The sequence below is a fragment of the Columba livia genome, chromosome 5, assembly GCF_036013475.1.
Source record: "Columba livia isolate bColLiv1 breed racing homer chromosome 5, bColLiv1.pat.W.v2, whole genome shotgun sequence".
Lineage (NCBI taxonomy): Eukaryota > Metazoa > Chordata > Aves > Columbiformes > Columbidae > Columba > Columba livia.
The window spans coordinates 36,172,862-36,188,472 of record NC_088606.1 but is presented as its reverse complement, the minus strand read 5'-3'; the positions used below and the strand labels follow the sequence as shown (position 1 = coordinate 36,188,472).

The 15,611-nt window shown below is 39.4% G+C and overlaps 1 protein-coding gene across 1 annotated transcript; it reads right to left on the bottom strand.

Annotated features, from left to right (window-relative positions):
• Window positions 1-4,627: 4,627 nt before the first annotated feature.
• Window positions 4,628-15,483, bottom strand: EIF2S1 (eukaryotic translation initiation factor 2 subunit alpha). The gene is made up of 8 exons (XM_065064365.1): window positions 15,326-15,483; window positions 13,238-13,479; window positions 11,638-11,717; window positions 10,917-11,068; window positions 8,613-8,719; window positions 6,806-6,903; window positions 5,748-5,891; window positions 4,628-5,463 (listed from the first exon to the last, which is right to left on the bottom strand). The coding sequence occupies exons 2-8, from the start codon at window positions 13,476-13,478 to the stop codon at window positions 5,338-5,340; spliced, it is 948 nt and encodes a 315-aa protein (XP_064920437.1). The 5' UTR covers window position 13,479; window positions 15,326-15,483; the 3' UTR covers window positions 4,628-5,337.
• Between the last annotated feature and the right edge of the window lie 128 nt (window positions 15,484-15,611).

The following is a 15,611-nucleotide window of genomic DNA, read 5'->3' as shown; positions in this document are numbered from 1 at the left end:
TAATTTCTTTTGACAGAAATTTTTACCGAAGTAGCCCCAAAGCACCTCAAAGCCCCTTCTACTTTCAGTGACCTCTGGGCGTATAAACCAAGATTCTCAACTTAATATCCTAAATCCCAACGTAAGAAACTATTTGGGCTTTCAGTGAAGCAGTCTGATCAAAGAACAACGTGCTGCGACTTCCTGTAACTCCCGAGCTCCTCTGAAACAGAGTGCCTTTTTGTGTCTGAATATGAGCTTAGATGTTTATTACATTTTTTAAGACTTTGGCTTAAATAAATATGTTTGATATATTTATCAAATCTGGTCCTGATGAAATAAACTAGTTTTAGTATTTCAGACAGTGCTGCTGTTCAGAAGCAATATTCTTTGCTGTACTGTGAGCATTCCCTGACTTGTACCAAAATAAAGGTGATATACAAGGGCAGGGCTAGGGGCTGTGATAAGAAACACGATGTAGAGTATAATGAATAAACAAAAGCACTTGCTGTATTGTAAAAAGAGTCCGGAGTTCAATAAGACAAAGTGACTCAGGTATCTCTCAGTCTTTGCACACCGAGTCAGATTATTGGTCACACTTTCCTGTACCGAAGGAAAGGAAAAAACAAATAATTTCTTTATACTCTCTTTTATAACTTTTAGCAAGAAAGAGCAAGACACTGAAGAATTCAAACCTGACAATGTACTGGAGACAACCTAGAGAACAGTCCCACAGAGATCACAAGAAATACAATGCGTGACTGAACACTCCTTGAAGTTATAAAAATCGATAGCTGTAGAAAGAGAAAGCATGCTGGCTGAGATTCCAAAAGCAGCCGGCCCATATGGAAATTACCTGTGTAGCTCCTGGTGTACTCTCGTTGCCACTTTGGGAAAGGCAACTGGCTGCAGAAGTCATATCCCAGTTATGTTTGTTCTTCAGGCCACCTGAAGAAGCACAGTAAGTTTAACAGAACACCTAGAGGAGCACTTTTTGCTGTAGGTATGTGGTATGTCAATGGAAATTTTTGTAATTTAAAAAATATTATTGTGGCCATAAAATAAATGAGAAATTAACTTAAAGTATGTCTTTTAGTTTAAAAAAGAATCTCTGTGTTGATACATAAATATAAATAGAAGTTGTACTCAGAAGCAGAATCTTGGGAAAAAAAAATTATTCATTCAGCAGAAAAAGGCAAATAAATGTCAGCTCACAGTATTCTGTAAATCAGAATTAAACTTGAGAAAAAAAACTTGAGTGTAGGTACACAAGAGACTGCTTTGTGCCTTTCCCGGAGATGCACTCTTTATATATCCAGCTCCATGAACACAGTGTTCCACCGTTCGGTATTTGAGGTTTGACTTCACCTTGTTCAGCTTGTTACTGCAGGCAATTTATAACAGGGTGGGTGAGATAATTTCATGCTAGTGAGGGCAGGTAGAAGCTTGCAGGGGGCTCTTGCTCAGTGATCTCAGAATTGCACCATAACCAGCCCTCATCTGAATGAACTATTTTTCTCCAACATGCAGACCACCCACAACCCTGCAGACGGGTCTTGACAAAATTACCATTAGCAACAAAGAATTTTATGTTAAACTGCCAGTGAATGGTGAAGCAAATGCTGTAGCTGGTCATTAAACAACAGGATTTGTATCAACTACTTTTTATAATCTAGAGCCTTCATTTCCTTCAATACTTCAACGTATTTCTTCAATACTTTGGATATTTATGACATACATACCTCTTTCCCCCTGTCGCATTCTGTAATTACTCAAGGCTAACAAACTGCCCCTACCTACATTGCTCCCTGAGGCTGAGTAAACATAGATCTTTCACGGTCATATAGTGTAAAATGAGCCAGGAGACCTGGGTTGCTGTACTCACACATGTGCACTGAAGTCAGCGGGTGGAAAAGGACATGCTTTGATCCATAAAAACCTCGGGAACTCTGCATCAAGTCTGTGGGGCTTGAAGCTCACTGAAGGGAGGACTGTGTGTTTCCTCAGATCCTTCTTAGAGTGCCTTCCACACGTCAGTGGAGTATTTTAAGAAAAAAGCACAGTTGAGTGCTTGACATTTTTTTCCATTCAAAGGGTCCCACAAGTACTTTATATGCCTTAGAATTTGCATTTGGCTGCCCGGAGCTGCAGCTGTAGGCATCAGCACCTGAGATGCTACTCAGGGTTGAAGGGAAGGGCAGGAGCAGCTGGCTCTGAGTGCAGACTGTGCTGTTTCAGCTGGCCGACAGGACACATGTTGCTGACACCTCCAGGTCAGTCCCTCACAAAGCCACAGACAGCTGATTAAGAGCACCTGGACAACCTCTGTTGCATGTTCTGCAATACCCATCATGTACCGTCATGGGGACAGTGTCACATACATCTGGCTTTTCCAAAGCAGCCTCTTCTTAAGATGATACAACTTTGCCCTCTAGTGTAGGACACCGTTAAATATTTAGCTCCTTTGGTGGATTAGGGATGAAAGGAGACAAAAACAAACCACATCAAAATAAAAAATGATTAAATATTTCTAGATAAAAGTGAAAGATGACAAGTGTTTAAAAGTATCGACATAAGAGCATTTTTATGTAGAAAGGTGGCAGTGTTTGGGAATCAATGTTTAATTGCCTGTAATCTGGAACAAAAAACTACCGGAAATTAAACATCAAAGCGCGGATTCCGCTATGAAGAACAACAACAACACGCCAGTTCCACTGCATCTTAAAAAACACCGAGGGCCAGAATCAGACAGAAAACAGCAAGCAATCGTCACTGTACTTAAAAAACAAACCACAACAGCCCCAAGAGAGGAGGACACCCCTTCTGTAGCAGCCACGATTTCCGCTCATAAGAAAGAGGACACTGGGCTGTGTGTCACAGGACTGTGTGTGCCTGACCTGAGCCAGCACCTCTGAGGTTTTTTGTATGAATGAATCCTGCTTCCACGCTGCCAATCTTATAAAATTAATTCAGGATATGAAAGTCAAGCTGAGATCCTTACAATTAACCCATCAGGCCCTGTCCACAGGTATACCTGTTCCTTTCTCTTCAGTTCACTGCATGAGTGCAAGTGGAGATTTTGACCTTGCAATTACAACCGAGTAAACAGCACAGTCACTAACTAATGAACAGCCAGAACATGCTTCCTTGCTTTGGCAACTGGACAAAGACACACACACAAAACCTGCGGCCCTTATTTTAAGCACTTGGCAAGCAAATGCAGTTCCACACATACAGAAGAGACCAGCTGAGACAGACGGTATCACCTCAACAACTTCTGAAGATCTGTTAAGTCACAGCAACTGATGCAGCACAGCTGAGGCCCAGCGCTGGCTTTGCAGATGCGGTGCTCCCTTACACACACCGGAGCAGCCCTCTTAGACCTGCTCCTTCCAGCTACACAACACATACCCACTAAATTGCCTTGAACCTTTTATTTAAGCTTCTTAGTTCAAATCCACTCAGGCAACAAGAGAGCCTGATTTTAGGTGCCAGGGTAACAAGTGACTGAAATGCATTTATCTTCAGCTGCTTTGTTACTGTCCTCACCATCTCAGTCATTTTTTTCAGGCACTCAAAACTGACAGAGGGTTGTATACACCAACAAACTGAGGCTCTAACTAGAAAAGTTCCTGTAGCTACTTGAACAAGTTTAGCAAACTTTCACCCAAGTTGCTGGCAGAAATGACGCTCACCTACTAACAGACCAAAACAGCTCTTGGAGATGATGGTAATTGTAACCCCCTCATAGCAGGTGGCTCACTTTTCAGTGCTTTGCTTTATAGCATTATTTTGGCATACAGATCACATGGCAACTTTTTAGCTTTTAAACACTGTTCTTTTGTCTGGGTATGCATGTGTTGTGTTTAATGGAAGACAAATGACTACTTTAGTGAATGGGCAAAGTTGGAGGAGCTGTTCAAACAGGATACTAACGTTACGCCTCCAAGCCATGATCAATGTGATCTTATGAAACTTCTGAGAAGACGATTTGAGAAAATAACCCCAAAGATTTGTTTCTTCATTTTGTGATGACACATTCAGCTACTTCCCAACATTCTGCAAACACCAGAAGTTACTTAACTTTCTTTGGTTGGGTATATGTGAAACTTCTCTAACAAGCAAGCATGGATTGAAATACATATGCCCGTTGTGACTGCCTTGTGGCAACACCGAGTGGCTATTACATTGTTCGTACTGTGGCGATATTAAGAATTCCTAGTTAAGGCTCAAAGCTTCATTTATGAATTTTTCCTCTGGCAGCACAAAAATATTATGAAAAAAGGAGATGTGCCATATGGGACATGACAGTAAAAAATATATAAATGTTTAAAAATCGAGCAATCTGGAAAGGTTACTTAGACAAAACAACTCTCCCTTCCAATTCCTGCAGACAAGGAAAACCGGACATATTTATTTCTTTTACACTTCAACATGGAAAGCACATCTTGTTTCCCTTCTTCAGAGACGATAAACAGGTTGTTTCTATAGTGAACAGCTCAATCCAATGTAAACCAGATTTAGGGTACACAGAATTGAAGGTCATGCAGCAGTGAGCTCGGAGGACAGCATTGCCTATGTTGAAGTACCAGTAAGTTAATTAAAGCTCCCGCTATATTCACCTAAAGGAGCAAAAGGCAACTATATGTGATTTTTCATTCATTAGCTATGTTTATTGGAATGGTAACAAGGTATGTCCGAAGCTTTCAAGTTCTCTGTCCCTAAATGCAGATAAAAAACAAAGGAAATTTATTTTAAACAAGTCTGCATCAACAAACTTGCAACAAAAACATTTTGTTCCACATTGGCAGCTTGATTTAAAGCAAACAAAAGAAAGCCCTTTCAGTGTTAAAGGGGAGTCACCCACTGATCGTATTCTTCCAGGTGTTATATTCATACAACTCTAGGCTATGCAATAAAGGAGAAAAAAAAAAAATCTTAGAGTTACGTAGCCCAGAAATTTATTGAATAATTGCTCAAATACATTTTGTATAGAACTGTCCAGCTTGCTTGGTTTCGGTGCTCTCAGGAAAGCTCATTAACAGCACTGAGCTGTAATCCCCAATTCAGAATTGTTATGTATGACAATGTTAAACATGGGGCTGCAACCTCCCTTTGGCCAGATCTGAGCCTTGAATTTGACTAGGCAGCTTCTCCCTGAAGGACTGAATTTGTGAAAACTGCTGCATCAAATATTATCTATAAGAGCCTTTCACATATTGGTCTTTTTTAAAAGAGTAAAACACTTTAAGTATTTGCATTTGATGTTTTCAATACTGGAAACATTTAGTCCAGAGTGTTTGCAATGGGGTCTCTAATTATTCATGTGGTCTGTCTCTTCTAAATACCCCAGAATATTTAGTCTTCGGTTTTGGCTTCCATTTCCTCAGCATCATCATCCCCATCCACTTCGGCATTTTCCCTCTCCAGTCTTTCCAACTGCCTTGCAAGCTCAGTCTCATCTGTGTCAGTAACCACCTTAGGCTGGAAAAAAACAACACATGGTGAACTGTCATTAAGAAAGACCACATATATTTGCAGGCTCTGATTCTACATAAAGAGCAAGAGATTAAGTACATCCTGAAGTCACACAAAACCCAGGAAAATTAGAATTTTTGGCCATTTGTTTATGAACACAGAGGTTTAGTTTTTTTAGTTTCTTAATATGTTTTTGCTGAAATTTCTCCTAGGACTACTGACTTCTCTCTACTTTAAAAATCTGGCAAGCGAAAAAGAAAATGCCCTTTTAGAATGTCATGTGTTCTTACCTCCATCTGCACATTAAAGACTCCTCTCTTCTCTTCAATTTTTTCTTTAATTACAGTCATGGCTTGATTTAGAACAGACAGTCCTTCGGTTCTCTCCAGTGTTGTAGTAGTCATCACATAACGAGGAGGGGCTATCAGATTAATCTAATACACATTGTAGAGATAAGTGAGGGAGGGGAAAAAAAAGCCAACTCAGTAACAAAAACAAAGAAAAATCTCAAAAGCAAAGTGAACAACGCTGTTCTGAATGTACAATTCACAGAAGAAACATTTTTCCATTAGAGAACCCCTTTCTAGAAGTATAAACAACTAGGACAGAAATAGCAGACAAGAAAGTGCATGGCCTACCTGATTTCCAAAATCAGCATCAGTTACTTCTACACAGTATGTTTATTTAGACAAACAGAGTTAAGCAGAGAGTATCTACTTTGCTGATCAGTAAAACAGCCTACCACATAATTTTTCAAACAATTTAGAGACCATGTCTTTTGTATGTGTGTGTATATATATATATGTAAATTTTTTTTTTGTAAGATGACTGGAAAAGTAAACTTTTGTTACAAGAAACCACGTTCTAAGAAGGAAGTATTTCCAAGTTTTTTTGAAAACACTTATTCAGTAATGCACTCAATATCCTAAAACTGTTGGAGAAGAAAACTAGGCCTGGGTACAGTAGCCATTCTACCACCACTCAAACATACATGGATCAATCAATCATTCTTACATAATATTACATCTGAAAATAAAATTTGTTGCTCCCTACCCACGGCTACATAAAGGAGCAGTAGGTATGTAGTGTGCCAATACTAGACTTCAATAAATTGAACAGAATAAATACAGCTTTTGAACCTGGGAAGCTACAGCATAGTCCCAGGAACAACTGTCAGCACGTGGCTGAAAGGAAGCGTGCTACAGACCTGCTAGAGAAGAATCAGAAATCAGGTACACGGCTGCCCAGCTTCAGCTACTTGACTGTGACAACTGCAGCTGCTGTGCTCCTGGTACCTGAGAGCATCAGGAACTTTGCTTTTGACTTCACTATTAAGACAGACACTTACTTTAATGGGCATGTTCTCCGTGGAACAGTTCAAGCCAGCTCTCAAAGCTTCTTTTACTGCATCTATGCCTTCATAACCATAACAGGCAACCTCAATATCTAGGACAGAGGAATACAAATAATAAAACTTCAGTTACCAAGAGCTGTAGAATCTTCAAATCTTGTTAACCTAAGCTTTAGTAAAGCTTTTTAGCATCTGATGTTTATCCACAATGAGAGTCTCAGTAGCTGAGGAAGGTATTTCGCTTTCTTGACTTGTAAACTCATCGGGAATAATTACGTATTTCACATGGAGAAATGAAAACATAAAAGCAATAAATATCAGAGAAAATTAAAGATCTATCAGGAAAAATGAAACCTGAAGGAAAGCACATTCACAAATTTGTGGAATTCTGTCAGCAATTACAGAGGCAGCACTTGAAGAACACTAGAGTTATTTTTATTTTATTAAGTTATATTAACATATAGCTATAGCTTTTTGTAGATGTTTGGAAATCAAGGCACAGACTAAAGCTAGTTATATCTGTAATACCCTGATTAGTCTAAAGATAAAGATTTCTTTACCTACATAGCAATGGTGCAAGACTAAGCTACACAGAGAAGTTAGTTTCACTTCCAGATGACTAACAACAACCTGTTAATTCTCAGCTGTCACAAACAGATTTACAGAAGAGCATCCCAGTCAGCCTCAGGATGAGATTACAAGCCAATGGAGAATTGCTACGCTTGCTTTGAAGACCAAATTAAAAACAACTTAGACTATACCAACAAAATAGCCACGATGAAGGAGTTAGAGAATTTGCTTGTCAAGTAATTTTATTTTCAAAACTAATGAAGTGCTATTTACGTTAGCAACTTCATTCTTTATGGCAACAAAAACCCACTTACATTTTTGAAGTCTATGCTAACACATAGTGATATAAAGTACTAGGTAAAGGAATTTTTCATTACCTTAGTTTTTGCACTCTCTCCTTGACTCCACTGTCATGTGGACATGGCTTATCTCCACAGTAATCAACAAATGCTAATGCTCTTCAATATACCCTTGCAGAGCAGAGACAATTTCTCAGTCTGGTTAAAAAAATGTGACTCTGCTACATTGACTATCTGTTTAATGGCAAGCATGCTTTTAGGCTGTTCAGTTAGCTGTACAACCACATTTACAGCTTTAAAGTATGCCGCCTTAGGATGTGCAGGCATGTGCTTTTTCTGCTTGCACTGAGCCAATATGAGACAAACCGTCTCATGCACTGTATGAATACAGTAGAGATGTGCTAAGCTTCAGCTAATATGTTCCTGCTGAATAGCTTGCAACCAATCGGTCAGAGGTACACCCAGAGGAAAGTCAGAACTATTTTTACATGTTCATGGACAAGTGGCTAAGACACATGACCCAGTCACACTGACGGAGATCAATCACTCTGTTACGGAACCAAAGAATTTAACAGTTTGAATAATGAAAAGGAATATTGTGGATGCAAGTATAATTTTAAAATATTTAGTTTAATTGTGTACCAGTGCAATATGGTAATTCTGATATGCATTACATATCAGAACAAGTAGTTTGTGTCCCAAGGAATCTGCAGTTTGGGGGGAAATACAAAAGCCAAACCACCTCGGACTTAGAGAATCCATGTAGGCATTCTGCAAGCAACCTTTGATTAAGATGTCTAACTCTGGAAGAACAGTTCCACTCAAATATCAGCACCACCAACACTAGTTTTAACTGAGCTTATAGTTTGCAACAAGATAGGCTAACTTGACTGAAGTGTCAAGACGTGTTCAATGAACACCTAGAAATAACTCACCAGCTCGGATTTTGACTGCTTGTGGGGTCAGACGTCTGTTAATATTGTCAATCAACACCCGCCTCTCTTCCTCTGTCAGATCTAGGCTATCCAGGATCGTAGGGTCTCTGAGCCAAACAAAGCAACGTTACATAAGTTATACTGGAATGGAATGTAAAATAACATTAACTTCCGGTACTATTTCAATATTATTATGCACAAGCATAAAGATCTAGCAGGCAATAAAAACAGGGAAATTTCTCAAGAAGCTATTGAAACAATGTAAGAAAATAAACACATCTATTTCTAAAATATTTTGAATTGGAAGGATGTAACAACAAAGCAGAAAAGCAGTTTACTCAATCTGTTGCTGGAAGGAAAGATCTGAATTATTATTTTTTATTTAAGAAATGTAATGACTTCTGCCCAGGTCCATTTGTACATGAAACACAGAGCAAGAAAAATATCTAGCTGCTTGGTATTTATGTTTCCCTCCAATGTGAAAACAAACCCATATTGCATGAAAGAGAATCCATGATGAATCGGAGGTTTTTGAGTTACTTTAGCGTTTTGTTCAGACACGAGATTTTTGTCATTCTGCCAAGTAACCTATACTCATTCCTTGTTATTCTGCACTCCTTTTTAACAGTGACTAGATCACAGACAGATACTTATCTGCTGCCTACATTACTGGCTAAAGAAAGAATAAAGTTTTTTAGATCATAAGCTAAGAGTTTAAAGTCTGGGGGTCACAGAGGCAAACTCCTTTGCTGTTTATCCATATAAATTAGCAGCTCTTGTTTGAGGAAGCGGCGTCAATTCTCTTTATCACTAGTTTAATTTCATCCAAAATATAACTGAAACAAAGACCATAACCAAAAAACTCCTCACTTAAACAAGCATAGGAAGGCAGTAATATCTACATTTTTCTGCTCAACCACTATAGCTTTACGTAAGAGCACAGCAGAAATAGATAAAAATTGCAGTCCATTGTCAGAAGTCTTAAGGCATTACTGATGGAAACATGTTTTGAGAACAGAGAGCTTCAGAAGTTCGTGCTCCAACCTGAACGGCAGATGAGCAAAAAATGGCATGTGTGTTCAGGAATTTTTCTGAGTTCAAGAGAAGCTTAAACAGCCAGTGTAACTACACATTTTTGTTCTTCTACTATACAGGTTTTTAACTAAGTATTTATCAGTTACAGAATGATCTGGAATTCCTTCTTCAGCAACGTGTTCAGATTTCCCCATAACCAGTAAATTTGCTACCATTAGAAGGTAATTGTTATTCCATGAAACAGAACACATCCAGTCTAAATGAGGATTCACGTTGTCTCTTCCCCAAAATCACAGAGATGGTTTTAAGCTAATGAAAATGCTATGAAGTGCCATTGCTTAAATCAACACAATTTCTAAAATTTTATTACTGCCATCTAGTGTTCAACACAAGTTCATTGCTCATAGGTTTATCTGCTATAAAAAAAGTTATATGGGAAATATTTATTCAGAAATCGATTTCTGGATTGATTTCATTATAGAATATTTAGAGGGAAACCAAATAGGTTAATTCTGGAAGCAAATTAAAATATCAAATATCATTAAAAAGACCAATCTATCTCAATGCATATTCCCTTAGCATCACAATTTCTGTATTTTTCTGTTCATAATTCAATTTCTAAGTTCATTATCCCATTCCCATTATTTAAGTATAGAGACATAACAAGCCAGCTTGTTGCATTTAAAAAAGAAAAACTCTGCCTGTGCAGTGGAAGAGTGACAGTCAGCTGTGAGCAGAAATATCTTCAGACACAGAGCTGGATATTTTTGATAACACGTGCTTGGGACTGAGAACAGGCAAATTCTGACAGACAAAACAAGATCAGTGCCGCTTCTTCTGTTAGAAATGTCACAGGCTCATCTGTAGCAACAGAAATCTCTCCAGTGTTCGTAATCATGTTTCTTTTATATGTCAAACAAATTCACCAATGCTTCAGTAGTTCTCTACACCAAATTCAATTACTGCTTTTACAAACCTGATACACACAGAGAAGGAGACTCAAGGATGGATAAAAACAAGTCAACTCTGAGCCTTTTTCTCAAGAGCATTGGGAACTTGCAGAAATCAATAAGACAGAGAAACCTACAATAAGCAACTGGAAGACTAACGTTAAAATCTACTAGGTTTATTCGACCAGTACAGTCTACATATTGACTCTGAAAACAAAATAAAACAAATGCCCAAACCAATATTATGCCGGATCTACTCCAGGAAATACTTCTCTGCAACTACGAAATAAACCCCTAGAAGTAGAAAAGATGTCCTTACGAGACTGCATGTTTGAATGCGTCATAAGCACCATATCCTGGTCTCTTGTACTTGTCATCAAATACCCAGGCAGTTCTCTGGAATAGACTCTCAAGCTGCTCATCCTTAGTGTACTCCAAGACTTCAGCAACATGGCGAAGGATGCTGTAAACCTGGAACACAAACGAAATGTTAAAAAAAACCCACCAATCAAATGCCAAAACCAGACAAAAAATTAGAATTAAAAGTAATATTTAATGGTAAGCCTACTACTTGGAAGCGTAAGACCACACATTAGTAAAGGCAGGAGTCAATGCCTTAAACTACGTGTCTGCCTTTTCAATAAAAGTTGTTCACAATGTGCTAAACCAGCACTTGCTTTTGGATGTCTGGTCATTTCAATATACACCTTTACATCAGAAATTTTCAACTGACATCTTACTTGATCTATTCATCAATAAAGAAGCAGCTTAGCAGAGCACCCATGGACAAATGAACTGGTCATATATATATATATACATATATATATATTTAAGTATTTATATATATATATATATTTTATATATATATATATATATATATATATATATTTATATATATTTGCATGGGTAAATAAGAATCAGAATATGCCTAAAAATTGAGAACAATACTTTATTTTCATATTATCTTATGTCTGTGTACTTTGCTCGCTCAGGAAAGAAGCTGGAAATACAGAGTGCCCGAATATAGCAAAGCAACTTACTGTCTTCGATTTTGTGAATTTGTCTTCACATTTAATTGCCTCCTCTGGAGAAACTCTTCTTTTTGATAAGTCAATATAACCTATTGGGGAAAACCATTTTGAAAGTGTCAGGCATTGCACATTCTCACAAGATAAATGTACAAAGAACAAACACTCTGGCTCAGGATTTGCCTCTTGCCTAAACTATCCCTGTCTGTTGCCACATAAAGTAGCAAAACCAAACCGTAATGAATTTGATCAAATTATGATCCAATTAGTATATTACTCTTTCAGTTGTGAATACTTACAATAGCAAATGTTTTGTAGAGCATTCTTTAAAATGCCTTAATGTTTTCTATGCAAACTTAGAAGAAATTTTCATGTTGTTTCAGCAGTCATTAATTTTTATGTTGCTATACAGAGTTTTGGCAAAAAACCTATCAGCATACAAAGAAGCAAGTTTGATACATATTTTTTGTAATGCTCAACTCAATTTCATTCAAGGATGGCACTCCATCAGTTTAGCTCTGAACAGTTTCCTACTAAAGCAGGCCCGTCCTCAAATTCTGACTCTACTGCTTGGACACACTTTTGGGAGAACTGTCTGTGAAAAAAGTTCTTTTGAACCACCTCTTAGTAAATTTGAAAAGGCCTCCACCTATTTCTCACAAATTATGAGTTCCCTAAAAGATTCAATAGAAGACCACTATGTGAATTCCAGATATGTTCCTCTGTCATTAAGAAAACAAAATGAATTTGTAAGAGGAAATAATCTTTCATTAGAGATGCTGGGAAAAGTTACTTCAGATCTATCTGAAATAAGTTTCTTCTGCTGCTTCTCTCCTCTCTGCTTTTCCTTATCCTGTCATTTGTTACTTAATCCCAAAGTTAACTGCAGTTTCAGAAGTATCCTAGAAAAGCCTGTTACTTGAGAAACATACCAACAGTCAGGTTTCTATGAGAAGTGCTCAGTGTTTATTTTTATTATTTATTTATACGTGGATATAGATTTTAAAGATTGCATGGAACAGTATTATCAAAATCTGACATGTTCTAAATAGAAAATATATTTAAAATAAACATTCAGAGTAAAAGATTCACATGTTCAGAATAGAGGAAAAGACAAAGTTGCCTGTAAAATCTCAACTTGTAACCTACAGAATTAATGTGTATTCAATAACACGTATATGTCATCTATTTTATAGCCAAGGTTCAAGACTTCTCAATGGACAGGATGTACTGTGAGCATTATATGCTCACCATCTAGATTTTTATCTCTACAGCAGATGATCCTTCTCTTCAGTTAAGACTCAGAAAATCTACACAGATATCAAAAGAAAATGCCACTTCACTACGGTTTGTTGATCAAACGTTGAGCTGGTGAGGACCCACTTAAGCAAATCTTTACTGATGTGACTGACCTTCATTAAGCAAATTCCCAAAGGACACAGAGGAAGGGAAGAACTATTATAATTATCAGATGGCATGATGATGGTCTGTTTTGCTCAAGTGTCTTAAAAAAGAACCCCCGGCAAAACCAATGAATACCAAAGCTCCCTAGTTTACATGAATTTCTTTCTATGAATTCAATCGCTGTACAGCCCACAATATGCCCAAATACCTTTCTCTTTGTCAACTCTTATGACCACGACGCATTCATTCCTCCCGATGCGGATGAGTTTGTTTATGGAACGAATACGTCTCCTGGACAGCTCGCTGAGAAGGATCATGCCTTCAATGTTGTTGTACTCCAGCAGGCTGACGTAGGCTCCCATTTCAGCAATGGACCGAACGTTGACCATCACTACATCTTCCACCTCTGGGAATTTATGCTGGTAGAATCTACAGCTTAGTCCTGGCATTCTGGAATTTGACCAGAAAGAAACAAAGATTTTATTTCACAGTACATCATTGCCTTCTCCTACAAACATGGTAAAAAAAAAAAGCAAAGGCCACTGAGGAAAGCAAGGTACACTGGTACAAAAAATTGCTCATTAGGATAAGGCTTGTACAATTCATACTTGGGTTTTAATAGAAACTAAACGATAAATTAACTAGTATTTTAATATTACCACAACAATTTGCTAAGATGCCAATTTTTTTCAGTACAATAGAAAAAGCTTGCTACCCAGACTTTATTATCCACTTCAGCTGTCATAGTACTTATCCACAGCACAGTGCAGACAAGAGACTTGAAGTGGTGAAAATATGGCACTGTGCACTCTGCATTCATCTAAATTCATGAGGCTGTGTAAAGTTTTAAATCAGATTTTTAACAACAGGAAGACCTGGAAGAAAAGCAGCCTGCAGTGCTCACAGAAGTATTCTATGCACGTAAGAGGACAGCGTGAGAGAGCTTGAGAAAATAAGAGGTATAGTGAAGCTTCTGTAGTACTGAGAAGGAAGAGACACTACACTCTGGAAGATGACTTTCTAAACTCAGCACAAGATGTCTGGAACAATCCTGTAAGACCTGCTCCAGAGGCCACCTGTCAGCAAAGAAAGCAAAGGCAATAATCAGAACAGAAGCCAGAACTAGCCTGACATTAATGAAGCACTAAAAAAGGAAAAAAGCACCTCTCAATGTATTACTGCTCAGAAGGAAAAAAAAAAAACAAACCCAACCTGAAAACCAAAACATTATACATAAAAAGAGTACAAAATTAATGCTTCATAATCATGTAGTGATAAGAATGAATGCTTAAACTGCTCCAGTTTCCTGATGATAAATCCACACACTCATCACTGCTAAGCAGGTTAGTCCAATTCGTTTTGTTTATGCCTAGAAGTTTTACCCAGAACGCTTCCTACAGAAGCAGGAGCCTAAGATGCCAAGGCAATGCATTATTCCTTCAGGTTTGTTGTATTCACCATTTTGAAGTTTTACTCTTGATTTTTACAGCAGTACTAATACTTTCAAGATCGACGAGAATTTAAAGAGAGTAAAATGGTAATGCCGAGTGCCACGTGCATATGGCCACACAATTCAGAAGACTGTGTCCACCCTTATTTCCATTCTTAACTTTCAGGAAGGTGAAATACAGACTGGTAAAGGATTATAAAGACACTCCTCTAAAGGTTTCATACAACTTCGTATAATTGGAAACTGAACAAAGAACTCCAAGACTAAAAATGAAAACTTTACGGTTCATTTTTCTAATCCTCTTAAAGCAGCTCAACTCAATCCTACGTGTCTACTCACGAGAGACACAATAAACACATATTCAAAGCAACAAGCCCCAACCACAACAAGCAAGAGCGGACAAGCGCTGCTCTACACACACAGCATTTTACCCCACTCTCTACAGACACAAGCTGTTTATTCCGGCCTTCTGCGGAAGGACCAACACAGCGCCAAAGCTGGAAATCGCCTTTCCAAGCCGCCAGAAACGACTCAGCAAAGGTTTAAGCCGCCGCGGCCGCACAAGTCTGTGCGGAAACGGAGCAACTTCTGACCAGCGACCGCTCCGGCGCCGGAGGAGGGGAGTGGGCCCCAGGGCGGCCGGGCCGGGCCGGGCCGGGCAGGGCGCGTCTCCAAGCACAGCGAGGCCGAGAGCCAGGCCGGGCCGCCCGGGGAGCGCGGCCCGCGGCCTGCAGAGCTCGCAGCCGCCACGCCGGTCCCGCCTCCCATTCCGCCCGGGCCGGCGCGGCCGCGGGCAGGCCGTGTGCCCACCCGTGTGCCCACCCGTGTGCCCGGCGCGGGCGCTACCTGGCTCGTGCCGGGACGTCCCGCTCTGCGCTGGCGGCCTCGACTCTCGCGCTGCTCCCGCTCCGGCTCCGGCGTGCGCCTGGACACCGCCGTCCCACTGCGCAGGCGCCAACCCAGCCCAGCCCAGCCCGCCCCGCTCCTCCGCACGCGATAGGCCAGCACCGCACCCCCCACGACCATAGAGGCTCACGGTCGAGGCAGAAGGTCGCTCTTTGCTAGAGCGCCCCCAGACACCGGGCGTTGAGAGCGACGCGGGAGGATAGAGTCTGAGACCTCCGGGTGTCAC

Coding starts and splice junctions, on each gene's coding strand:
- EIF2S1 (XM_065064365.1), bottom strand. CDS start 13,478: ATGCCAGGACTAAGCTGTAGATTCTACCAGCATAAATTCCCAGAGGTG. Junction 11,718..13,237: donor AAGAGTTGACAAAGAGAAAG/GTATTTGGGCAT, acceptor TTTCCCCAATAG/GTTATATTGACTTATCAAAA. Junction 6,904..8,612: donor AGCAGTCAAAATCCGAGCTG/GTGAGTTATTTC, acceptor CCTCTGTCCTAG/ATATTGAGGTTGCCTGTTAT.